At 43.1% G+C, this 26,535-nt stretch overlaps 1 protein-coding gene across 1 annotated transcript in view; it reads right to left on the reverse strand.

Moving 5' to 3' along the window:
- LOC135551664 (protein FAM91A1) overlaps positions 1-26,247 on the reverse strand; it is a 117,982-nt gene extending 91,735 nt beyond the window's left edge. The window contains exons 1-6 of the mRNA XM_064982842.1: positions 25,991-26,247; positions 24,128-24,212; positions 20,066-20,217; positions 17,077-17,134; positions 2,598-2,665; positions 2,141-2,254 (exon numbers count right to left, since the gene is read on the reverse strand). Coding sequence (XP_064838914.1) covers positions 2,141-2,254; positions 2,598-2,665; positions 17,077-17,134; positions 20,066-20,217; positions 24,128-24,212; positions 25,991-26,062 — 549 coding nt within the window. The 5' untranslated portion in view covers positions 26,063-26,247. The remainder of the gene's footprint in view (positions 1-2,140; positions 2,255-2,597; positions 2,666-17,076; positions 17,135-20,065; positions 20,218-24,127; positions 24,213-25,990) is intronic.
- Between the last annotated feature and the right edge of the window lie 288 nt (positions 26,248-26,535).

The raw sequence follows: 26,535 nt of genomic DNA on the forward strand, positions 1-26,535 counted from the left end.
TATTCTATATACAGTGATTGGCATTTGACTTTGGGACATGTTTTAAAACCTTCATTTAAATAAAATGTTCACTTAAATATGAACAGATATGAATCAATGTTAAGACCATTTTTTCCATAAATCATGAATGGTTGACACATCTCTACTATTACGTGGGGAACTTTTATTTAGAACATTTCAAACATTCCGTGACCCAGAAGTACTCTTTAAACTGACGAGACGCTAACCATGTTAACGAGACGCTGAACACGTTAACGAGACGCTGAACATGTTATGAGTCCGCAAATCAAACACCCACATGTGCTGCCACTGGACAGCGAAGAACAAGTTAACCTTTATTTATTGTCATTTAAATGAGTTTGTAGTAGTTAAGTTTTGAGTTAGAATACTTACTGTAGCTACCTCAATTGTTATTTCAAATCATTTTTGGTAAATTCACAGCAATTGCTGGCTAGCCAAAATGTTGCTTGCTAGCAGGCTTCCATAAATACAAATCCCCCTAGATACAGCCAAGTCTCAGAGTCACGTCATGAGATTTGTAAATGAAAGGAGGAATATAATAATATGAATTGAATTGGCCCAGCGTCGTCTGGGTTAGACGAGGGTTTGGCCAGGGTAGGCCGTCACCGTAAACAATATTTTTTTCTTAACCTACTTGACTAAATAAAGGTTAAATTAAAATAAAATACCCATCTTCCCATTTAGAGTTTCTGGCGCAGCACAAAACGGCCGTTGACCAAATGGTGGGACAAAGGCATTTCCTAACAGACCTGGCAACCAGATGGTGGGACAAGGCATTTCCTAACAGACCTGGCAACCAGATGGTGGGACAAAGGCATTTCCTAACAGACCTGGCAACCAAATGGTGGGACAAAGGCATTTTCTAACAGACCTGGCAACCAGATGGTGGGACAAAGGCATTTCCTAACAGACCTGGCAACCAGATGGTGGGACAAAGGCATTTCCTAACAGACCTGGCATCCAGATGGTGGGACAAAGGCATTTCCTAACAGACCTGGCATCCAGATGGTGGGACAAAGGCATTTCCTAACCAGACCTGGGAACCAGATGGTGGGACAAAGGCATTTCCTAACCAGACTTGGCATCCAGATGGTGGGACAAAGACATTTCCTAACAGACCTGGCAACTTTCTTTAAGGTTGGAACCAACATGCAGTACCTCCATCAGGCAGAGGGGTAAGAACCATTCATCCACTAGCTCAGGGACAGGATACACTATTCACAGCCCGGTGTAATGTTCAATATAAGAGAGGTAAGAACCATTAATCCACTAGCTCAGGGACAAGCTACACTATTCACAGCCCTGTATAAACATCAAAACTATGAAATAACTCATATGGAATCATGTAGTAACCAAACAAGTGTTAAACAAATCAAAATATATTTTATATTTCAGATTCTTCAAAGCAGCCACCCGTTCCATTAACGACAGCTTTGCACACTACATGATTCCATATGTGTTATTTCATAGTTTTAACGTCTTCACTATTATTCTACAATGTAGAAAATAGTAAAATTAAGAAAAACCCTTGAACAGTAGGTGTGTCCAGAGGTTTGACTGGTAGTGTATTTGAATGGTTTAAAACATGTACAAATGAAATGATTTAAACATGTCTTTAATCTTTATTTGTTTTAGCTGAAGTATGTGGACACCCCTTCAAATTAGTACATTATGTACACTATATATACAAAAGTATGTGGACACCCCTTCACATTAGTACATTATGTACACTATATATACAAAAGTATGTGGACACCCATTCACATTAGTACATTATGTGCACTATATATACAAACGTATGTGGACACCCCTTCAAATTAGTACATTTGGCAATTTCAGCCCCAAGCACACAGCCACGCAATCTCCATAGACAAACATTGGCAGTAGAATGGCCTTACTGAAGATCTAGTGACTTTCAACGTGGCACCGTCATAGGATGGCCTGACATCAACCCCATCAAACACCTTGGCCTAACTCTGCAGGGGACGGTTGGCATAGTGACAGGAAAACCAATCAGTTGGTGTTTGGCTGTGTGTTTATGGTATGTTGTCTCTTCTGAATAAAAAAACAAAACAATTGAATGGCCATAAGAGTTCAAGGGTCACCATGCGGTTCTCACCCTGATGTCATCCTCTGTGATGTATCCGGTCTGAGCCACCCACCACGGCTCTACAGAGATCTCTACTGGCTTGGAGGGGAGCAGATCTCGCGCCGTTTTCCTACGGAAGAATTTCTGACAAGAGACGACACAGGTATGTTATGTAAAGTAATTCAATCAATAAAATGTATTTTTCAAGTCGTTTTTACATCAGCGGACATCTAGTCAGCAGTGTTGGCCGAGGTTTAGTGAAAGTCTGTCTCCACAGCCAGACAAGTGTATTCAACTAAAAAGAGGAACTGAATCTTTTCAGAAAGCTCACTGCAATGTTTAGTCCCTAGAAAACATCTAGAATTAAAAACAATCTGTGTGTTGCGGGTATCATAACCATAGTATTGTCTAAGTATTTCATCACTTAGAGTACATGTTGACAAACATAAATAAGGATATTATTTAATTATGTTTAAGATGCTCTTACCTTGGAAGACCTGCACTGGTTCATCAAGTCAATATACTGGTTCCTCCCGATGCCCAGCAGTCTTAGACCTAGAAGATAGACAGGAGACATTAATCACTGGTTCATCAAGTCAGTATGCTGGTTCCTCCCGATCTGTGGCATCCTTCAGGGCAGTTGGGGAGGGACTTGCTGTTTAATGCATGTTATTTTGGCATTAATACATATCAGTTTGCAAATAAAGTAAAACATTATTTTTTTAATGTCATTGAGTTAATAAAGCTGCATACAAACATGGTCCCTTTTTTGTTTTCTTGAGTAAGACAGTTCCAAAATGCAGGTGTTTCAGCCTCGCCCAGTGCTTGGTGGCCCAGTGCTTTCTGTGGTGGTGTGGCAAGCCAGCAGAAAATACAGAGCAATGCGCCTGATTGGCTCAGTTTTCTGTCACATCATCCCCAAGTCTAAGGTTAGAATGTTAGCCCCTTGTGTTCTGCCATAGAGTAATATTAGAAGTGCCCATCCAAGAAGGCTCAAGGTCATTGGCCACAGATAGAATGACATCAAATCACATTCTATCTCCAGTCGTTTTGATTGGACTCATCATGTCAACATCTTACTTTCAAAATCTCAGCTATCAGTCATCATCTGTTGTCATCACGTCGACAATCTACTGGCAAATCCATTTTAATCCTTGTCATATGAAGAGAAATAATAGATAAAACGTATCGGTGCTCATCGGCCATTGGACATAAACATGACACAAGTTGGAAATCGCAAATTCAACAATGAGTCGTTTGGAAGGAATCAGTGGCTAACCACGAACGTTGGTTTCTTTGCCAGACTATGATGACAAAGTTTTGATGGCAAAATTTGTCCAGAACGACCGCTGCACCTCCTTCACAAGGTGAGTCCAAAAATGTCTTGTATGCTGCTGTATAAATGATGTAATAAGCCAGGGAGATATGTATACTGTAGCTAAGAGAGTAATACTAAGTGTATGTTGTGTAGTGTGCATCCCAGTGATGTGTGTGCTTTGGGGACCTTTAACAGAATGTTGTATGTGGAGGATGAGGGCTGCAGTAGATATCTCAGATAGAGGGGAGTGAGGCCTAAAGAAGGTTTTATAAAAAAGCATCAACCAGATTTACAGAGATGACCAGTTTACAGAGGAGTATAGAGTGCAGTGATGTGTCCTATAAGGAGCATTGGTGAAAAATCTGATGGCCGAATGTTAAAGAACATCTCGCTGCTCGAGAGCACCCTTACCTGTCGATCTATAAATTATGTCTCTGTAATCTAGCATGGGTTAGTTTGGCAGCTGGGGTGAAAGAGGAACGAGGTCAGTTCATGAAGGAAGGCTTGCTCATTAAAGTTGTTTAGCAAGCGTCTATGACAAATCAGGACAGGTTGTTTCACTTTGCAGCCATTACTAACACAGGCTGTAAAACAGTGATCACTAAGGTCATTACAGAAAACACCAGACTGATACCTATCAGGATTATTTGTGAGGATAACATCGAGGAGAGTAGCCTTTTCTGGGTGTTTGGAGTCATACCTTGTGGGATTGGTAATAATCTGAGTAAGATTTAGGGAGTTCCATTGCTTTAGGAATGGGTCAGGTGGTTTAAGCATGTCCCAGTTTAGGTCACCAAGCAAGACAGATTCAGACTTAGTGTAAGGGGCGAGGAGAGCGCTTAGGACAGGTAGGGTACAGGGTGGTGCTGATGGTGGACGATAACACCCAGCAACAGTCAACAAAGGGCTATTTGAAAGTTTAATGCTTAAAACCAGCAAATCAAATTGTTTGGGGAAAAGACAACTGAGCACTTCAGGTGATCCTTGGAAAATACCTAACTTTAGTAGTTGTGGTGCTTGGCTTGCACACACACAACATCCTATAGTAGAATCGTGTTATTTGATGTGTCAAATTAAAAGCTTATGTAACGCATCAAATAGTGTTATAGGACCTATATCTTTCTTGACACGCAAAGAACCAAACAGCGTTCCATGTGCCTCGCGAAAATTAACCAAATTATTAGCGTTTCTTAATTTCACCTACTGTTCTAACTTGGTGGTGCACATGTAGCCTACAACCTGTTTTAAAGAAATGTAATTATTGAATATTGTAAGAGCTTTCATTGTCTGTTTATATGCCCCCTTTATTTATCATATGGTTCTGACTGCTACAGGGAGAATACTGTTAAGAACGAACGGCCCGTGTTCTGAAATCTGTCGCTGTACATTTCAAAAGTGCTGAACGAATAGTTATATTGACTACATCCGTCGTCGCTTGCTCATTAATGTCTTAATAAAAATTATAGATTGCATCTTATCCGCTTGTCGTCCCCTTAAGCCATAGTTTGTACATCTCAATTGTCAATAGAAACCACATTTGTTTAAGCAAGTCAGCCGTCAACGGTTATGTTATTTAATGGCAGAATGAACTGTTTCGTTGACAGACAAGGCTCCGCTGAAAACCAGGTGTAAGTGGTAAGGTGTTGGGACTCTGCTGATAACCAGGTGTAGCAGTGGTAAGGTGTTGGGACTCTGCTGATAACCAGGTGTAGCAGTGGTAAGGTGTTGGGACTCTGCTGATAACCAGGTGTAGCAGTGGTAAGGTGTTGGGACTCTGCTGATAACCAGATGTAGCAGTGGTAAGGTGTTGGGACTCTGCTGATAACCAGGTGTAGCAGTGGTAAGGTGTTGGGACTCTGCTGATAACCAGGTGTAACAGTGGTAAGGTGTTGGGGCTCCGCTGATAACCAGGTGTAGCAGTGGTAAGGTGTTGGGACTCCGCTGATAACCAGGTGTAACAGTGGTAAGGTGTTGGGACTCTGCTGATAACCAGGTGTAGCAGTGGTAAGGTGTTGGGACTCTGCTGATAACCAGGTGTAGCAGTGGTAAGGTGTTGGGACTCTGCTGATAACCAGGTGTAGCAGTGGTAAGGTGTGGGACTCTGCTGATAACCAGGTGTAACAGTGGTAAGGTGTTGGGACTCTGCTGATAACCAGGTGTAACAGTGGTAAGGTGTTGGGGCTCTGCTGATAGCCAGGTGTAGCAGTGGTAAGGTGTTGGGACTCTGCTGATAACCAGGTGTAACAGTGGTAAGGTGTTGGGACTCTGCTGATAACCAGGTGTAACAGTGGTAAGGTGTTGGGACTCTGCTGATAACCAGGTGTAACAGTGGTAAGGTGTTGGGACTCTGCTGAAAACCAGGTGTAGCAGTGGTAAGGTGTTGGGACTCTGCTGATAACCAGGTGTAGCAGTGGTAAGGTGTTGGGACTCTGCTGATAACCAGGTGTAACAGTGGTAAGGTGTTGGGACTCTGCTGATAGCCAGGTGTAACAGTGGTAAGGTGTTGGGACTCCGCTGATAACCAGGTGTAGCAGTGGTAAGGTGTTGGGACTCTGCTGATAACCAGGTGTAGCAGTGGTAAGGTGTTGGGACTCTGCTGAAAACCAGGTGTAACAGTGGTAAGGTGTTGGGACTCTGCTGATAACCAGGTGTAGCAGTGGTAAGGTGTTGGGACTCTGCTGATAACCAGGTGTAGCAGTGGTAAGGTGTTGGGACTCTGCTGATAACCAGGTGTAGTAGTGGTAAGGTGTTGGGACTCTGCTGATAACCAGGTGTAGCAGTGGTAAGGTGTTGGGACTCTGCTGATAACCAGGTGTAGTAGTGGTAAGGTGTTGGGACTCTGCTGAAAACCAGGTGTAGCAGTGGTAAGGTGTTGGGACTCTGCTGATAACCAGGTGTAACAGTGGTAAGGTGTTGGGACTCTGCTGATAACCAGGTGTAACAGTGGTAAGGTGTTGGGACTCTGCTGATAACCAGGTGTAGCAGTGGTAAGGTGTTGGGACTCTGCTGATAACCAGGTGTAACAGTGGTAAGGTGTTGGGACTCTGCTGATAACCAGGTGTAACAGTGGTAAGGTGTTGGGACTCTGCTGATAACCAGGTGTAACAGTGGTAAGGTGTTGGGACTCTGCTGAAAACCAGGTGTAGCAGTGGTAAGGTGTTGGGACTCTGCTGATAACCAGGTGTAACAGTGGTAAGGTGTTGGGACTCTGCTGATAACCAGGTGTAACAGTGGTAAGGTGTTGGGACTCTGCTGATAACCAGGTGTAACAGTGGTAAGGTGTTGGGACTCTGCTGATAACCAGGTGTAGCAGTGGTAAGGTGTTGGGACTCTGCTGATAACCAGGTGTAACAGTGGTAAGGTGTTGGGACTCTGCTGATAACCAGGTGTAACAGTGGTAAGGTGTTGGGACTCTGCTGAAAACCAGGTGTAACAGTGGTAAGGTGTTGGGACTCTGCTGAAAACCAGGTGTAGCAGTGGTAAGGTGTTGGGACTCTGCTGATAACCAGGTGTAACAGTGGTAAGGTGTTGGGACTCTGCTGAAAACCAGGTGTAGCAGTGGTAAGGTGTTGGGACTCTGCTGATAACCAGGTGTAACAGTGGTAAGGTGTTGGGACTCTGCTGATAACCAGGTGTAGCAGTGGTAAGGTGTTGGGACTCTGCTGATAACCAGGTGTAACAGTGGTAAGGTGTTGGGACTCTGCTGATAACCAGGTGTAGCAGTGGTAAGGTGTTGGGACTCTGCTGATAACCAGGTGTAACAGTGGTAAGGTGTTGGGACTCTGCTGATAACCAGGTGTAACAGTGGTAAGGTGTTGGGACTCTGCTGTTGGGACTACAGATTTCTGTAGGCCCTAACAGTTTGTCACAGAGTTAAGTGTTGTGGCTTTGCTGGCATGCATCTCACACGTTTTTATTTAGCCCCACCAAGATTTACATGCTAAAATCGCCATATTAACTGGCTTAGCAGCAGTGTGACCGAATACAGCACTGTCTAAACAGCAGACTATTCCCTTTATGGTGCACAACTTCTGACCTGGGCTCTACTACTATACAGGGAATAAACAGCTGGGGAAGATTTGGCGTGCTTCCAGAACACTCCTCTTTGATCTACAACATCTGAAATGCAAAGTGTTTTATTGGTTTCCTGAAACTTCACCACCATCACAGAGCTGAGCTATTTCTTAGAAAGTGTGTGTGTGTCTGTGTTTGGGTGTGTGTCTGTGTGCGGGTGGGTGGGTGTGTGTGGGTGTGTTGAGAGTGACTCATCCAAAACTGTACAGCAATCTCTCCACTACCCAGCACCCCTCCCATTCCCGGTGTGTCACCAGCCTGTCCCTCTGCGTGCGTGCGTGCGTGCGTGCGTGCGTACACACACACACACACACACACTGTGAATATGGAGGGGGAGCAGGGTGCTGGTTTTCCCTGTAATCCATTATTAATGTCGTTCTGAAACATGGTTCTGTAACGTGGTTCTGTAATGCCGTTCTGTAATGTGGTTCTGTAATGTGGTTCTGTAAGGTGGTTCTGTAACGTGGTTCTGTAACGCCGTTCTGTAACGCCGTTCTGTAACGTGGTTCTGTAACGCCATTCTGTAACGTGGTTCTGTAACGCCGTTCTGTAACGTGGTTCTGTAACGCCGTTCTGTAATGTGGTTCTGTAATGCCGTTCTGTAACGTGGTTCTGTAACGCCGTTCTGTAACTAACTTGTTTTTATTTTTGTTGTTGTTGTGTGATTTGGATTAATCCCCTCTAGCACACGGAACCCCACTAATCTACTGACGGAACGCAAGAGGTGGCTAATAACAGACCTCCATCCTATGCTAGCTTGCTACCGATGGCCTGGCTAGCTGTCTAAATCGCCGTGACCCCCAATCAACCTCTCCACTCACCGGACCCTTTTGATCACTCGACTAAGCATGCCTCTCCTTAATGTCAATATGCCTTGTCTGTTGCTGTTCTGGTCTGTGTTTATTGGCTTATTTCACTGTAGAGCCTCTAGTCCTGCTCACCATACCTTATCCAACCTATTAGTTCCACCACCCACACATGCAATGACATCTCCTGGTTTCAATGATGTTTCTAGAGATAATATCTCTCTCTTAATCACTCAATGCCCCCAGTGCCCCCAGTTTACCTCCACTGTATTCACATCCTACCATACCTTTGTCTGTACATTATACCTTGAAGCTATTTTATCGCCCCCAGAAAACTCCTTTTACTCTCTGTTCCGGACATCCTAGACGACCAATTCTCATAGCTTTTAGCGGTACCCTTATCCTACTCCTCCTCTGTTACTCTGGTGATGTAGAGGTGAATCCAGGCCCTGCAGTGCCTAGCTCCACTCCTATTCCCCAGGCGCTCTCTTTTGACGACTTCTGTAACCGTAATAGCCTTGGTTTCATGCATGTTAACATTAGAAGCCTCCTCCCTAAGTTTGTTCTATTCACTGCTTTAGCACACTCTGCCAACCCGGATGTTCTAGCTGTGTCTGAATCCTGGCTTAGGATGACCACCAAAAATTCTGAAATTTTAATTCCAAACTACAACATTTTCAGACAAGATAGAACTGCCAAAGGGGGCGGTGTTGCAATCTACTGCAAAGATAGCCTGCAGAGTTCTGTCCTACTATCCAGGTCTGTACCCAAACAATTTGAACTTCTACTTTTAAAAATCCACCGCTCTAAAAACAAGTCTCTCACCGTTGCCACCTGCTATAGACCACCCTCTGCCCCCAGCTGTGCTCTGGACACCATATGTGAACTGATTGCCCCCCATCTATCTTCAGAGCTCGTGCTGCTAGGCGACTTAAACTGGAACATGCTTAACACCCCAGCCATACTACAATCTAAACTTGATGCCCTCAATCGCACACAAATTATCAATGAACCTACCAGGTACCTCCACAAAGCCTTAAACACGGGCACCCTCATAGATATCATCCTAACCAACTTGCCCTCTAAATACACCTCTGCTGTCTTCAACCAAGATCTCAGCGATCACTGCCTCATTGCCTGCATTCGTAATGGGTCAGCGGTCAAACGACCTCCACTCATCACTGTAAAACGTTCCTTGAAACACTTGAGCGAGCAGGCCTTTCTAATCGACCTGGCCGGGGTATCCTGGAAGGATATTGATCTCATCCTGTCAGTAGAGGATGCCTGGATATTTTTTTTAAATGCCTTCCTAACCATCTTAAATAAAAATGCCCCATTCAAGAAATTTAGAACCAGGAACAGATATAGCCCTTGGTTCTCCCCAGACCTGACTGCCCTTAACCAACACAAAAACATCCTATGGCGTTCTGCATTAGCATCGAACAGCCCCAGTGATATGCAGCTGTTCAGGGAAGCTAGAAACCATTATACACAGGCATTTAGAAAAGCCAAGGCTAGCTTTTTCAAGCAGAAATTTGCTTCCTGCAACACTAACTCAAAAAAGTTCTGGGACACTGTAAAGTCCATGGAGAATAAGAACACCTCCTCTCAGCTGCCCACTGCACTGAAGATAGGAAACACTGTCACCACTGATAAATCCACCATAATTGAGAATTTCAATAAGCATGTTTCTATGGCTGGCCATGCTTTCCACCTGGCTACTCCTACCCCGGTCAACAGCACTGCACCCCCCACAGCAACTCGCCCAAGCCTTCCCCATTTCTCCTTCTCCCAAATCCGTTCAGCTGATGTTCCGTTCAGAGCTGCAAAATCTGGACCCCTACAAATCAGCCGGGCTAGACAATCTGGACCCTTTCTTTCTAAAATTATCTGCCAAAATTGTTGCCACACCTATTACTAGCCTGTTCAACCTCTCTTTCGTGTCGTCTGAGATTCCCAAAAATTGGAAAGCAGCTGCGGTCATCCCCCTCTTCAAAGGGGGGGGACACTCTTGACCCAAACTGCTACAGACCTAAATCTATCCAACCCTGCCTTTCTAAGGTCTTCGAAAGCCAAGTCAACAAACAGATTACCGACCATTTCGAATCTCACCATACCTTCTCTGCTATGCAATCTGGTTTCAGAGCTGGTCATGGGTGCACCTCAGCCACGGTCAAGGTCCTAAACGATATCTTAACCGCCATCGATAAGAAACATTACTGTGCAGCCATATTCATTGATCTGTCCAAGGCTTTCGACTCTGTCAATCACCACATCCTCAATGGCAGACTCGTCAGCCTTGGTTTCTCAAATGATTGCCTCGCATGATTCACCAACTACTTCTCTGATAGAGTTCAGTGTGTCAAATCGGAGGGTCTGCTGTCCGGACCTCTGGCAGTCTCTATGGGGGTGCCACAGGGTTCAATTCTTGGACCGACTCTCTTCTCTGTGTACATCAATGAGGTCGCTCTTGCTGCTGGTGAGTCTCTGATCCACCTCTACGCAGACGACACCATTCTGCATACTTTTGGCCCTTCTTTGGACACTGTGTTAACAACCCTTCAGGCAAGCTTCAATGCCATACAACTCTCCTTCCGTGGCCTCCAATTGCTCTTAAATACAAGTAAAACTAAATGCATGCTCTTCAACTGATCGCTACCTGCACCAACTCGCCTGTCCAACATCAATACTCTGGACGGCTCTGACTTAGAATACGTGGACAACTACAAATACTTAGGTGTCTGGTTAGACTGTAAACTCTCCTTCCAGACCCATATCAAACATCTCCAATCCAAAGTTAAATCTAGAATTGGCTTCCTATTTCGCAACAAAGCATCCTTCACTCATGCTGCCAAACGTACCCTTGTAAACCTGACCATCCTACCAATCCTCGACTTTGGCGATGTCATTTACAAAATAGCCTCCAATACCCTACTCAACAAATTGGATGCAGTCCATCACAGTGCAATCCGTTTTGTCACCAAAGCCCCATATACTACCCACCATTGCGACCTGTACGCTCTCGTTGGCTGGCCCTCGCTTCATACTCGTTGCCAAACCCACTGGCTCCATGTCATCTACAAGACCCTGCTAGGTAAAGTCCCCCCTTATCTCAGCTCGCTGGTCACCATAGCATCTCCCACTTGTAGCACACGCTCCAGCAGGTATATCTCTCTAGTCACCCCCAAAACCAATTCTTTCTTTGGCCGCCTCTCCTTCCAGTTCTCTGCTGCCAATGACTGGAACGAACTACAAGAATCTCTGAAACTGGAAACATCTCCCTCACTAGCTTTAAGCACCAACTGTCAGAGCAGCTCACAGATTACTGCACCTGTACATAGCCCAAACAACTACCTCTTTCCCTACTGTATTTAACTTATTTCTTTATTTTGCTCCTTTGCACCCCATTATTTATTTCTACTTTGCACATTCTTCCATTGCAAATCTACCATTCCAGTGTTTTACTTCCTATATTGTATTTACTTTGCCACAATGGCCTTTTTTTGCCTTTACCTCCCTTATCTCACCTCATTTGCTCACATCGTATATAGACTTGTTTATACTGTATTATTGACTGTATGTTTGTTTTACTCCATGTGTAACTCTGTGTCGTTGTGTGTCGAACTGCTTTGCTTTATCTTGGCCAGGTCGCAAATGTAAATGAGAACTTGTTCTCAACTTGCCTACCAGGTTAAATAAAGGTGAAATAAAATTTTAAAAAATTAAAAAACTCTGTTCTGTAATGCCGTTCTGTAACATGGTTCTGTAACGCTGTTCTGTAATGCCGTTCTGTAATGTCGTTCTGTAACGTGGTTCTGTAATGTCGTTTTGTCTCTGATGGTCGTAGCTGATCTGTTTGAACACGTCAGTTCCCAGCGGTGGTTAAATCCCGTGGTTAAATCCCATGGTTAAATGCAGTGGTTAAATCCTGTGGTTAAATCCCGTGGTTAAATCCCATGGTTAAATGCAGTGGTTAAATCCCGTGGTTAAATCCCGTGGTTAAATCCCGTGGTTAAATCCCGTGGTTAAATCCCATGGTTAAATGCAGTGGTTAAATCACGTGGTTCAATCCCGTGGTTCAATCCCGTGGTTAAATGCGGTGGTTAAATCCAGTGGTTAAATCCCGTGGTTAAATCCCGTGGTTAAATCACGTGGTTAAATCCCGTGTTAAATCCCGTGGTTAAATCCCGTGGTTCAATCCCGTGGTTAAATCCTGTGGTTAAATCCCATGGTTAAATGCAGTGGTTAAATCCCATGGTTAAATGCAGTGGTTAAATGCAGTGGTTAAATGCAGTGGTTAAATCACGTGGTTAAATCCCGTGGTTAAATCCCGTGGTTAAATCCCGTGGTTAAATGCCGTGGTTAAATGCCGTGGTTAAATGCCGTGGTTAAATCCCGTGGTTAAATCACGTGGTTAAATCACGTGGTTAAATCACGTGGTTAAATCCCGTGGTTAAATGCGGTGGTTAACTTCTTGAAACTCCCCATCCCGGATCCGGGATCGTGACTAAAGCCTCAGGCTCATTAGCATAACGCAACGTTAACGATTTCTGAAAATCGCAAATAAAATGAAAATAATGCGCCTACTCTCAAGCTTAGCCTTTTCTTAACAACACTGTCATCTCAGATTTTCAAAATATGCTTTTGAACCATAGCAATTCACTAATTTGTGTAAGAATATGCTAAGCTAGCTTAGCATTTTGAGTAGCATTTAGCACGCAACATTTTCACAAAAACCAGATAACCAAATAAATAAAATAATTTACCTTTGAAGAGCTTCGGGTATTTTCAATGAGGAGACTCTCAGTTACATAGCAAATGTGCAGTTTCTCCTGAAAGCGTCTTTGTGTAGGAGAAATCGCTCCGTTTTGTACATCACATTTGGCTACCGAAACGAACCGAAAATTCAGTCACCTACAACGTCAAACTTTTTCCGAATTAACTCCATAATATCGACCGAAACATGGCAAACGTTGTTTGGAATCAATCCTCAAGGTGTTTTTTCACATATCTCTTCATTGATATATCGTTTGTGGAAGCCTGCATTCTTCTCTGAATTCCATGGAAAAATACTTGCAGCTGACTTTTGCGCACCAATTTCGGCGCAGGACACCGGGCGGACACCTGGTAAATGTGGTCTCTTATGGTCAATCTTCCAATGATATGCCTACAAATACGTCACAATGCTGCAGACACCTTGGGGAAACGACAGAAAGGGCAGACTTACTCCTCTCGCATTCACAGCCATATAAGGAGACAATGGAAAACGGAGCCTCAAAAATCCTGCTCATTTCCTGGATGCCGTCTCATCTTGGTTTTGCCTGTAGCTCACGTTCTAGGGCACGCACAGAGAATATCTTTGCAGTTCTGGACACGTCAGAGTGTTTTCTTTCCAAAGCTACCAATTATATGCATAGTCCAGCATCTTTTTGTGACAAAATATTGCGCTTAAAACGGGCACGTCTTTTTATCCAAAAATGATATAGCGCCCCCAGAGTTTCAACAGGTTAAATCCTCTGGATTGACGTGTACAACCACATGTTCCAGTTCCCGCCAATATACAGCAACTTCACACAGACATTTGAAGAGGAGAGGAACAACATTCCACAGACCACAATCAACAACCTGATCAACTCTATGAGAAGGAGACGTGTCGTGCTGCGTGAGGCAAATGGTGGTCACACCAGATACTGACTGGTTTTCTGATCAACACCAGATACTGACTGGTTTTCTGATCAACACCAGATACTGACTGGTTTTCTGATCAACACCAGATACTGACTGGTTTTCTGATCAACACCAGATACTGACTGGTTTTCTGATCAACACCAGATACTGACTGGTTTTCTGATCAACACCAGATACTGACTGGTTTTCTGATCAACACCAGATACTGACTGGTTTTCTGATCAACACCAGATACTGACTGGTTTTCTGATCAACACCAGATACTGACTGGTTTTCTGATCAACACCAGATACTGACTGGTTTTCTGATCCACACCAGATACTGACTGGTTTTCTGATCCACACCAGATACTGACTGGTTTTCTGATCCACTCCCCTAACTTTATTGTACCTGTGATCAACAGATGTATATCTGTATTCCCAGTCACGTGAAATCCATAGATTAGGGACTAATGAATTCATTTAAAGTGACCGATTTCCTTATATTAATTTATATGTAACTCAGTAAAATAATTTAAAACTGTTGCATGTTGCACTTATATTATATATATTATATGCATGTGTATTGGGGGCGGCAAGTAGCCTAGTGGTTAGAGCATTGGGCCAGCAACTACTTCCTGAGGGGTTGCCCACAGGAGGGGAGGGTCGGAAACAACACCTCCACTTCGCTGAACCTCAACACAACAACACAGGGGGCCCCACAACACTGGGGCCCCGCATACTCAGCCATAAGACTGCTGACCAATTAATATAAATCGCCACTGGACAATTTACATTACCCCCCACCTTCCTTATGTAGGGGGGGCTGCTACTCTGTTTATCATCTATGCGTAGTGACTTCGCCCCCACCTACATGTACAGATTACTTCAACTAACCTGTACCCCCGCACACTGACTCTGTACAGTAACACCCTGTATATAGTCTCCACATTGACTCTGTACCGGTACCCCCTGTATAAAGCCTCCACATTGACTCGGTACCGGTACCCCCTGTATATAGCCTCCACATTGACTCTGTACCGGTACCCCCTGTATATAGCCTCCACATTGACTCTGTACCGGTACCCCCTGTATATAGCCTCCACATTGACTCGGTACCGGTACCCCCTGTATATAGCCTCCACATTGACTCTGTACCGGTACCCCCTGTATATAGCCTCCACATTGACTCTGTACTGGTACCCCCTTTATATAGCCTCCACATTGACTCTGTACCGGTACCCCCTGTATATAGCCTCCACATTGACTCTGTACTGGTACCCCCTGTATATAGCCTCCACATTGACTCTGTACCGGTACCCCCTGTATATAGCCTCCACATTGACTCTGTACCGGTACCCCCTGTATATAGCCTCCACATTGACTCTGTACCGGTACCCCCTGTATATAGTCTCCACATTGACTCTGTACCGGTACCCCCTGTATATTGACTCTGTACCGTAATACCGTGTATATAGCCTCCACATTGACTCTGTACCGGTTCTTCTTCTTGAACTGCACTGTTGTTTAAGGGCTTGTAAGTCAGCATTTCACTGTAAGGTCTACTACACCTGTTGTATTCATCATTTCACTGTAAGGTCTACTACACCTGTTGTATTCAGCATTTCACTGTGAGGTCTACTACACCTGTTGTATTCAGCATTTCACTGTAAGGTCTACTACACCTGTTGTATTCAGCATTTCACTGTAAGGTCTACTACACCTGTTGTATTCAGCATTTCACTGTAAGGTCTACTACACCTGTTGTATTCAGCATTTCACTGTAAGGTCTACTACACCTGTTGTATTCAGCATTTCACTGTAAGGGTCTACTACACCTGTTGTATTCAGCATTTCACTGTGAGGTCTACTACACCTGTTGTATTCAGCATTTCACTGTGAGGTCTACTACACCTGTTGTATTCAGCATTTCACTGTAAGGTCTACCTACACCTGTTGTATTCAGCATTTCACTGTGACGTCTACACCTGCTGTATTCAGCATTTCACTGTGAGGTCTACTACACCTGTTGTATTCAGCATTTCACTGTGAGGTCTACCTACACCTGTTGTATTCAGCATTTCACTGTGAGGTCTACTACACCTGTTGTATTCAGCATTTCACTGTGAGGTCTACCTACACCTGTTGTATTCAGCATTTCACTGTGAGGTCTACTACACCTGTTGTATTCAGCATTTCACTGTGAGGTCTACACCTGTTGTATTCAGCATTTCACTGTGAGGTCTACTACACCTGTTGTATTCAGCATTTCACTGTGAGGTCTACACCTGTTGTATTCAGCATTTCACTGTGAGGTCTACTACACCTGTTGTATTCAGCATTTCACTGTGAGGTCTACACCTGTTGTGTTCAGCATTTCACTGTAAGGTCTACACCTGTTGTATTCAGCATTTCACTGTAAGGTCTACCTACACCTGTTGTATTCAGCATTTCACTGTGAGGTCTACACCTGTTGTATTCAGCATTTCACTGTGAGGTCTACACCTGTTGTATTCAGCATTTCACTGTAAGGTCTACTACACCTGTTGTATTCAGCATTTCACTGTAAGGTCTACTACACCTGTTGTATTCAGCAATTCACTGTAAGGTCTACTACACCTGTTGTATTCAGCATTTCACTGTAAGGTCTACTACACCTGTTGTATTCAGCATTTCACTGTAAGGTCTACTACACCTGTTGTATTCAGCATTTCACTGTAAGGTCCACACCTGTTGTATTCAGCATTTCACTGTAAGGTCTACACCTGTTGTATTCAGCATTTCACTGTGAGGTCAACTACACCTGTTGTATTCAGCATTTCACTGTGAGGTCTACACCTGTTGTATTCAGCATTTCACTGTGAGGTCTACTACACCTGTTGTATTCAGCATTTCACTGTGAGGTCACCTGTTGTGTGCATGTGACAAATAAAGTTAGATTTTTACAATACAACTAACAGCTAGCAGTTTATCCATGAGAGAGGTAGTACTACAATACTAGTAACAGTCAGCAGTTGTGGAGGCAACACACACACACACACACACACACACACACACACACACACACACAGCTCAGAAAAAGTACAGCAACAGTCTACTTACAGTCAGCAGCAGTGAAGTTGGGCAGCGAGTCGTAACTCTTCTCTACGTTCATGATGTCCTGGAGGTGGAGAGAGGGAGGAGAGGAAAGAGAAGAGGGAAGAGGAGAGAGGGAGGGAAGATAAGGAAGAGAGGGGGGAAGAGGGAGGGAAGATAAGGAAGAGAGGGAGAGGGGGAAGAGAAGAAGGAAGAGAAGGAAGAGAAGGGGGAAGAGAAGAGAGGGGGAAGAGAGGGAGAGGGGGAAGAGAAGGGAAGAGAGGGGGAAGAGAAGAAGAAAGAGAAGGAAGAGAGGGAGGAAGATAAGGAGGAGAGGGGGAAGAGAAGAGAGGGGGAAGAGAAGAGAGGGGGAAGAGAAGAAGGAAGAGAGGGGGGAAGAGAAGAAGGAAGAGAAGGGAGAGAGGGAGGAAGATAAGGAGGAGAGGGGGGAAGAGAAGAGAGGGGGGAAGAGGGAGGGAAGATAAGGAAGAGAGGGGGAAGAGAAGAAGGAAGAGAAGGGAGGGAGGAAGATAAGGAAGAGAGGGGGGAAGAGGAGAGAGGGGGAAGAGGGAGGGAAGATAAGGAAGAGAGGGAGAGGGGGAAGAGAGGGAGGGAAGAGAGGAGAGGGAAGATAAGGAAGAGAGGGGGAAGAGAAGAGAGGGGGAAGAGAGGGAGGGAAGAGAAGGAAGAGAAGGAGGGAAGATAAGGAAGAGAAGACAGGGAGGGAAGAGAAGACAGGGAGGGAAGAGAAGGAAGAGAAGACAGGGAGGAAAGAGAAGGAAGAGTAGACAGGGAGGGAAGAGAAGGAAGAGTAGACAGGGAGGGAAGAGAAGGAAGAGAAGACAGGGAGGGAAGAGAAGGAAGAGAAGACAGGGAGGGAAGAGAAGGAAGAGAAGACAGGGAGGGGGGAAGAGAAGGAAGAGAAGACAGGGAGGGAAGATAAGGAAGAGAAGACAGGGAGGGAAGATAAGGAAGAGAAGACAGGGAGGGAAGATAAGGAAGAGAAGACAGGGAGGGAAGAGAAGGAAGAGAAGACAGGGAGGGAAGAGAAGGAAGAGAAGACAGGGAGGGAAGAGAAGGAAGAGAAGACAGGGAGGGAAGAGAAGGAAGAGAAGACAGGGAGGGAAGAGAAGGAAGAGAAGACAGGGAGGGAAGAGAAGGAAGAGAAGACAGGGAGGGAAGATAAGGAAGAGAAGACAGGGAGGGAAGAGAAGGATGGAGAGATTATCGAGGGAAATGGGAGCAGCAAATTAAACCAATTTCTCTTCCTACACCATTCCTTCCTTCCCTGAGCCTTCATTATCACCAAATATGTGTTAGTGTGCACTACTTTTGACCATGGCTCCATGGCTCTATGGCACCCTATTAGTACCTTCATGATTATATATAGTAATAGTATATATTATTATAGTACCTCCATGATGCTGATATAGTAGGAGAAGGGGTGACTACAGTAGATATATTTTATATAGTAATAGTATATATTATTACAGTACCTCCATGATGCTGATATAGTAGGAGAAGGGGTGACTACAGTAGATATATTTTATATAGTAATAGTATATATTATTACAGTACATCCATGATGCTGATATAGTAGGAGAAGGGGTGACTACAGTAGATATATTATATATAGTAATAGTATATATTATTATAGTACCTCCTTGATGCTGATATAGTAGGAGAAGGGGTGACTACAGTAGATATATTTTATATAGTAATAGTATATATTATTATAGTACCTTGATGATGCTGATAAAGTAGGAGAAGGGGTGACTACAGTAGGTATATTATATATTATTATAGTACCTCCATGATGCTGATATAGTAGGAGAAGGGGTGACTACAGTAGATATATTATATAGTATTATAGTACCTCCATGATGCAGATATAGTAGGAGACGGGGTGACTACAGTAGGTATATTATATAGTATTATAGTACCTCCATTATGCTGATATAGTAGGAGACGGGGTGACTACAGTAGGTATATTATATAGTATTATAGTACCTCCATTATGCTGATATAGTAGGAGACGGGGTGACTACAGTAGGTATATTATATAGTATTATAGTACCTCCATTATGCTGATATAGTAGGAGACGGGGTGACTACAGTAGGTATATTATATATTATTATAGTACCTCCATGATGCTGATATAGTAGGAGAAGGGGTGACCACAGTAGATATATTATATATAGTAATAGTATATATTATTACAGTACATCCATGATGCTGATATAGTAGGAGAAGGGGTGACTACAGTAGGTATATTATATATAGTAATAGTATATATTATTACAGTACATCCATGATGCTGATATAGTAGGAGAAGGGGTGACTACAGTAGATATATTATATATAGTAATAGTATATATTATTACAGTACATCCATGATGCTGATATAGTAGGAGAAGGGGTGACTACAGTAGATATATTATATATAGTAATAGTATATATTATTACAGTACCTCCATGATGCTGATATAGTAGGAGAAGGGGTGACTACAGTAGATATATTATATATAGTAATAGTATATATTATTACAGTACATCCATGATGCTGATATAGTAGGAGAAGGGGTGACTAGGGTAGATATAGTATATAGTAATATAGTACCTCCATGATGCTGATATAGTTGGAGAAGGGGTGACTACAGTAGATATATTATATATAGTAATATTATATATTATTATAGTACCTCCTTGATGCTGATATAGTAGGAGAAGGAGTGACTACAGTAGATATATTATATATAGTAATAGTATATATTATTATAGTACCTTGATGATGCTGATATAGTAGGAGAAGGGGTGACTACAGTAGATATATTATATATAGTAATAGTATATATTATTATAGTACATCCATGATGCTGATATAGTAGGAGAAGGGGTGACTACAGTAGATATATTATATATAGTAATAGTATATAGTATTATAGTACCTCCATGATGCTGATATAGTAGGAGAAGGGGTGACTACAGTAGATATATTATATAGTATTATAGTACCTCCATGATGCTGATATAGTAGGAGAAGGGGGTGATGCGGAGGCCTTTGACCATGATGTCTGACAGGTGGTAGGGGTAGAGCATCAGGTGATCTCGGCTGTACTTCAGCAGCTCCTCATAGTACTTCCTCTCATCCTTCCTCACGTGTCTCACTGGACAGACATGGGGGGAGAGGACAGACACACTCAGACCAGACAGGGACTGATAAGGACAGAGACAGTCAGATGTGGTAGGACAGACACTCAGATCAGATAGTGACAGGGCAGGACAGAGACACTCAGATCAGATAGGGACAGGGCAGGACAGACACTCAGATCAGATAGGGACAGGGCAGGACAGAGACACTCAGATCAGATAGGGACAGGGCAGGACAGAGACACTCAGATCAGATAGGGACAGGGCAGGACAGAGACACTCAGATCAGATAGGGACAGGGAAGAATAGAAACTCAGATCAGATAGGGACAGGGGAGGACAGAGACACTCAGATCAGATAGGGACAGGGCAGGACAGAGACACTCAGATCAGATAGGGACAGGGAAGAATAGAAACTCAGATCAGATAGGGACAGGGGAGGACAGAGACACTTATATCAGATAGGGACAGGGCAGGACAGAGACATTCAGATCAGATAGGGACAGGGCAGGACAGAGACACTCAGATCAGATAGGGACAGGGCAGGACAGACACTCAGATCAGATAGGGACAGGGCAGGACAGAGACACAGATCAGATAGGGACAGGGCAGGACAGAGACACAGATCAGATAGGGACAGGGCAGGACAGAGACACTCAGATCAGATAGGGACAGGGAAGAATAGAAACTCAGATCAGATAGGGACAGGGGAGGACAGAGACACTCAGATCAGATAGGGACAGGGCAGGACAGAGACACTCAGATCAGATAGGGACAGGGCAGGACAGACACTCAGATCAGATAGGGACAGGGCAGGGCAGGACAGAGACACTCATATCAGATAGGGACAGGGCAGGGCAGAGACACTCAGATCAGATAGGGACAGGGCAGGACAGAGACACTCAGATCAGATAGGGACAGGGCAGGACAGACACTCAGATCAGATAGGGACAGGGCAGGACAGACACTCAGATCAGATAGGGGCAGGACAGGACAGAGACACTCAGATCAGATAGGGGCAGGACAGGACAGACACTCAGATCAGATAGGGACAGGGCAGGACAGAGACACAGATCAGATAGGGACAGGGCAGGACAGAGACACTCATATCAGATAGGGACAGTGCAGGACAGACACTCATATCAGATAGGCAGTAGTGTTTCACCTGTTTCCCTGCATCTCCAAAAGTTATGATTAAAATGGTTTCGAAAAGCATTTCCGGATGGTAAACTGTTACCAACAATCACCAAAATGAAAACTAGATACTAGGCAGGAAGAAATGTCATGGAATGGGCCAAAATCAGAACTCCGACTCCACAGATGCAGATGTGTCCCAATGTCAGTCCACCAGAACTACCCCTGTTCCTTTAAAGGTGTGTCCCACTGTCAGAACTACCCCTGTTCCTTTAAAGGTGTGTCCCACTGTCAGTCCACCAGAACTACCCCTGTTCCTTTAAAGGTGTGTCCCACTGTCCGAACTACCCACGTTCCTTTAAAGGTGTGTCCCACTGTCAGTCCACCAGAACTACCCCTGTTCCTTTAAAGGTGTGTCCCACTGTCAGAACTACCCCTGTTCCTTTAAAGGTGTGTCCCACTGTCAGAACTACCCCTGTTCCTTTAAAGGTGTGTCCCACTGTCAGTCCACCAGAACTACCCCTGTTCCTTTAAAGGTGTGTCCCACTGTCCGAACTACCCCCGTTCCTTTAAAGGTGTGTCCCACTGTCAGTCCACCAGAACTACCCCTGTTCCTTTAAAGGTGTGTCCCACTGTCAGAACTACCCCTGTTCCTTTAAAGGTGTGTCCCACTGTCAGTCCACCAGAACTACCCCTGTTCCTTTAAAGGTGTGTCCCACTGTCAGAACTACCCCTGTTCCTTTAAAGGTGTGTCCCACTGTCAGAACTACCCCTGTTCCTTTAAAGGTGTGTCCCACTGTCAGTCCACCAGAACTACCCCTGTTCCTTTAAAGGTGTGTCCCACTGTCAGAACTACCCCTGTTCCTTTAAAGGTGTTTAAAGTATTGTTTTACCCACTTCATATGTATATACTGTATTCTAGTCATGGTTCATCCTGCTGTCCACTTCATATGTATATACTGTATTCTAGTCATGGTTCATCCTATATAACTACTGTTGCCCACTTCATATGTATATACTGTATTCTAGTCATGGTTCATCCTATATAACTACTGTTGCCCACTTCATATGTATATACTGTTTTCTAGTCATGGTTCATCCTATATAACTACTGCTGTCCACACCTGTTCTATCTATGTACTGTATTCTAGTCATGGTTCATCCTATATAACTACTGCTGTCCACACCTGTTCTATCTATGTACTGTATTCTAGTCATGGTTCATCCTATATAACTACTGCTGTCCACACCTGTTCTATCTATGTACTGTATTCTAGTCATGGTTCATCCTATATAACTACTGCTGTCCACACCTGTTCTATCTATGTACTGTATTCTAGTCATGGTTCATCCTATATAACTACTGCTGTCCACACCTGTTCTATCTATGTACTGTATTCTAGTCATGGTTCATCCTATATAACTACTGCTGTCCACACCTGTTCTATCTATGTACTGTATTCTAGTCATGGTTCATCCTATATAACTACTGCTGTCCACACCTGTTCTATCTATGTACTGTCCATAGTGTCTATGGGCAGCATGATATGTATATATATTTATATACAGTGGATTCGGTAAGTATTCAGACCCCTTGATTTTTCCATGTTTTGTTAGGTTCCTGCTTTATTCTAAAGTAGATTTTATTTTATATTCCCTCCTCAATCTACACACAATTCCCCATAACGACAAAGCAAAAACAGCTTTCTAGAATTCTTTGCTAAGTTATTAAAATTACAAATTGGAAAGAACACATTTACAAAAGTATTAAGTGCCTTTACACAGTACTGTGTTGAAGCACCTTTGGCAGCGATTACAGCCTTGAGTTTTCGTAGGTATGACGCAACAAGCTTGGCACAGTCTCTAAATGTCGTTGAGTGGCCCAGCCAGACTTGAACCCGATCGAACATCTCTGGAGAGACCTAATTAGCTGTGCAGCGACGCTCCCCTTCTAACCTGACAGAGCTTGAGAGGATCTACAGAGAGGAATGGGAGAAACTCCCCAAATACAGGTGTGCCAAGCTTGTAGCGTCGTACCCAGGAAGACTCCAGGTTGTAATCGCTGCCAAAGGTGCTTAAACAAAGTACTGAGTAAAGGGTCTGAATACGTATGTAAATAGATGTTCAGTTTTTTTTAATATACAGAAGCAGAAATGTCAAAAAAAATAATGTTTTTTGCATTGTCATTATGGAGTATTGTGTGTAGATTGAGGAGGGGAAAAAATGATGTAATCAATTTTAGAATATGGCTGTAACGTCACAACATGTGGAAAAGGTCAAGGGGTCTGAATACTTTCCTAATGCACTGAATATATTTATATTCCTGTCTCTGACAATGCTCGTTATATTTCTTAATATTTTTTATATATTCTGGATTATGTGTGTATTGTTTTATTCTTATTGCGAGGTATTACTGTTGCAGCTAGAAACACAAGAATGTTGATGCTCCTGCGATAACAATTGCAAAACTGTGTAGGCGACCAATAAACTTTGATTTGAGGCCTGGGTCTATGGACCGTTAGTATTGGCCTACCAGACAATAACAGATGATTTCAGATACATGTCAATGTAATAATGCATTTATACCGAGCAATAAATGATTTATGATTGGTTATAATTGAATGGATATAAGTGTATGGGATATGAGCCTGTGCTTGCACTGAAAAATGGGGTGGATATTATAGTCTACGGCATTGTTATTCTGACAAGCCTGACTCCTCCCATGCTGACTCCTCCCATGCTGACTCCTCCCATGCTGACTCCTCCCATGCTGACTCCTCCCATGCTGACTCACCTAGGTTATTGCGGAACCTTAGCTGGTTGCGGATACTGTACAACTGCACATGTTTCTCATATTCACGCTGCGAGTTCCCAACACTCTGTAAATGAAAACAGGACATTGAGATCAATTATTAAACCGAAACATATACAGTAACTCAGTAGAAACATATACAGTAACTCAGTAGAAACATATACAGTAACACAGTAGAAACATATACAGTAACTCAGTAGAAACATGTACAGTAACTCAGTAGGCATGATTGCATACAGTAAGTATCATGCCACATATGTCTCCAGTTATGAGGGAGCGTGCTGTTGGCATGCTGAGTGCAGGAATGTCCACCAGAGCTGTTGCCAGAGAAGGTAAATGTTCATTTATCTACCATAAGCCACTGTCGTTTTACAGAATTTGGCATTACCAACTGGCCTCACAACCGCAGACCACGTGTAACCACGGCAGCCCAGGACCTCATCATGTTAAATTTATGTTTTTGTTTAGTAGTTACTCCACTTCATGGGATTAATGTTCCCACACGGACCTATTTCCATGTTACAGCGCGTGTTTAACAGAAAAAAACTGACGGAAGACAGAGTGGACTACCTGTGCTAATTAACAACAAAAAACGGTAACTGTATTCCATTACCAGCAAAAATATTGTTATCAGATTACATATACTTTTAAAAAACGAGATGATTACTTTGAGGATTCATTTATTTTCTATGACAAACAGTGAAAAATGCGCTCTTGCAACACCTGCATGGTGTGGACACCAGCCTATGGAATACAAGTGGGGCTTTTATTGCTCAATCTAATTCATGCTGACAAAAAAATTAATCCATAGGCCTAACGGAGACATGCTCAAACCCACCCACTTTTGATAGATTTAAAAGGGCCAATCTGTAGTTGCTACATCCATTTTTGGACTTATAAATTATACATATTAATGTAAAGATATAATTTAATCACATTATTATATGTCGAAGAAGTGATGGGTTAGAATAAACCTACAGAACCAACCCATAAAGTAAAAATTAAACATCCATGTATGGCCAGTTATGTAAACTTTAACATTGATTTATCCTGCAATAGATGTGGTTCAATTGGTAACATACATTTATTTATGTCTTCTTCTCATGCCTCTTAATAAGGGGAAAGTAATCTAAAAGTAATTGAATGTAATCAGATTACATTACCGAGTTTGGGTAATCCAAAAGTTACGTTACTGATTACAATTTTGGACAGGTACCTAGAAACTAACGGATTACATTTAGCAAGTAACCTACCCAACCCTATTAGTTCAATCAATCAAATGTATTTATAAAGCACTTTTTACATCAACTGATGTCCCAAAGTGCTGTACAGAAACCCAGTCTAAAACCCTAAACAGAAAGCAATGCACATGTAGAAGCATCTCCAAACGCTCGTGTGTAAACGGAAAACATAGGCTACAAACATGTTGTCAATAAAAAAATAATGTCTGCTGCAATGGAGTTAAAACACTGTCCAGTAAGTGCATTAATTTACATTTGTGAAATGATTCTGATGTGATATGAAAGTAAAGGGATTTATGTTTTAAGAACCATACCGCAATTGTTTCATTGTTAGATGGACTATTTGGCTGTTTTGGTTTCCAGAATCAATTAGTCCTTCAAACAGAAGATGTCAGGTCCTTGGACTAAGAAGTAAGGTTACTGGGCTAGACAGCTACCGAGCTAACGGAGCTGTGTGCTTTAGTGATGCTTTCAGGTTATTGACCAAATCACTGTTGTTGCAGATGCGCCGGAGACTCATCAGCTATTTATAAACGCACGGAGAACGTTAACGGACAGATGTAGCTGGCCAGCTGTGGCAAAACGTGTCAGCAAGATCACATACCTGTTTGACATTTGCTGGTAGCTTGTTCCACGGATAATTCTGCCTAATGTGGAATTCAACGTCTGTGTTCATTGCTTGAGTGAATATGGATCCACGATACGACGAACTATAGTCCAAGATGTAGTCCTATATCTCTCGAAACATCAAAAATCGACAAAAAATTAACTTGATAATTCAAAACGTTTCCTATCTGAAGATAACTAATTTTCCTTTTTAATAAATATCCACTTCCTTGTTGTATTTTCGTCACGTTTTTGGGCTACATTCGTCACTTCCGTCCAAGACGTGACCAACGGATGATGATTGGTCGATGAGGGACTGCAGTTGAAGTGTACACTGATAAAAATGAGTATTGCATCAAACTCAATGGAAATGTTTTTGTGTCAATTAAGAAAATCATACGGTTGGCTCCCTTCCAGCAATGTGTACTGACCTTGTAAAGTAAATGTCCATAATTATTCTTAAAGTCAAGCATAATGCTCATATAAACGGTCTGGCTGGTGGCTACTAATGTCAAACTATCATATGTGGCTACTAATGTCAAA

Source organism: Oncorhynchus masou, chromosome 13 (assembly GCF_036934945.1).
Source record: "Oncorhynchus masou masou isolate Uvic2021 chromosome 13, UVic_Omas_1.1, whole genome shotgun sequence".
Classification (NCBI taxonomy): Eukaryota; Metazoa; Chordata; class Actinopteri; order Salmoniformes; family Salmonidae; genus Oncorhynchus; species Oncorhynchus masou.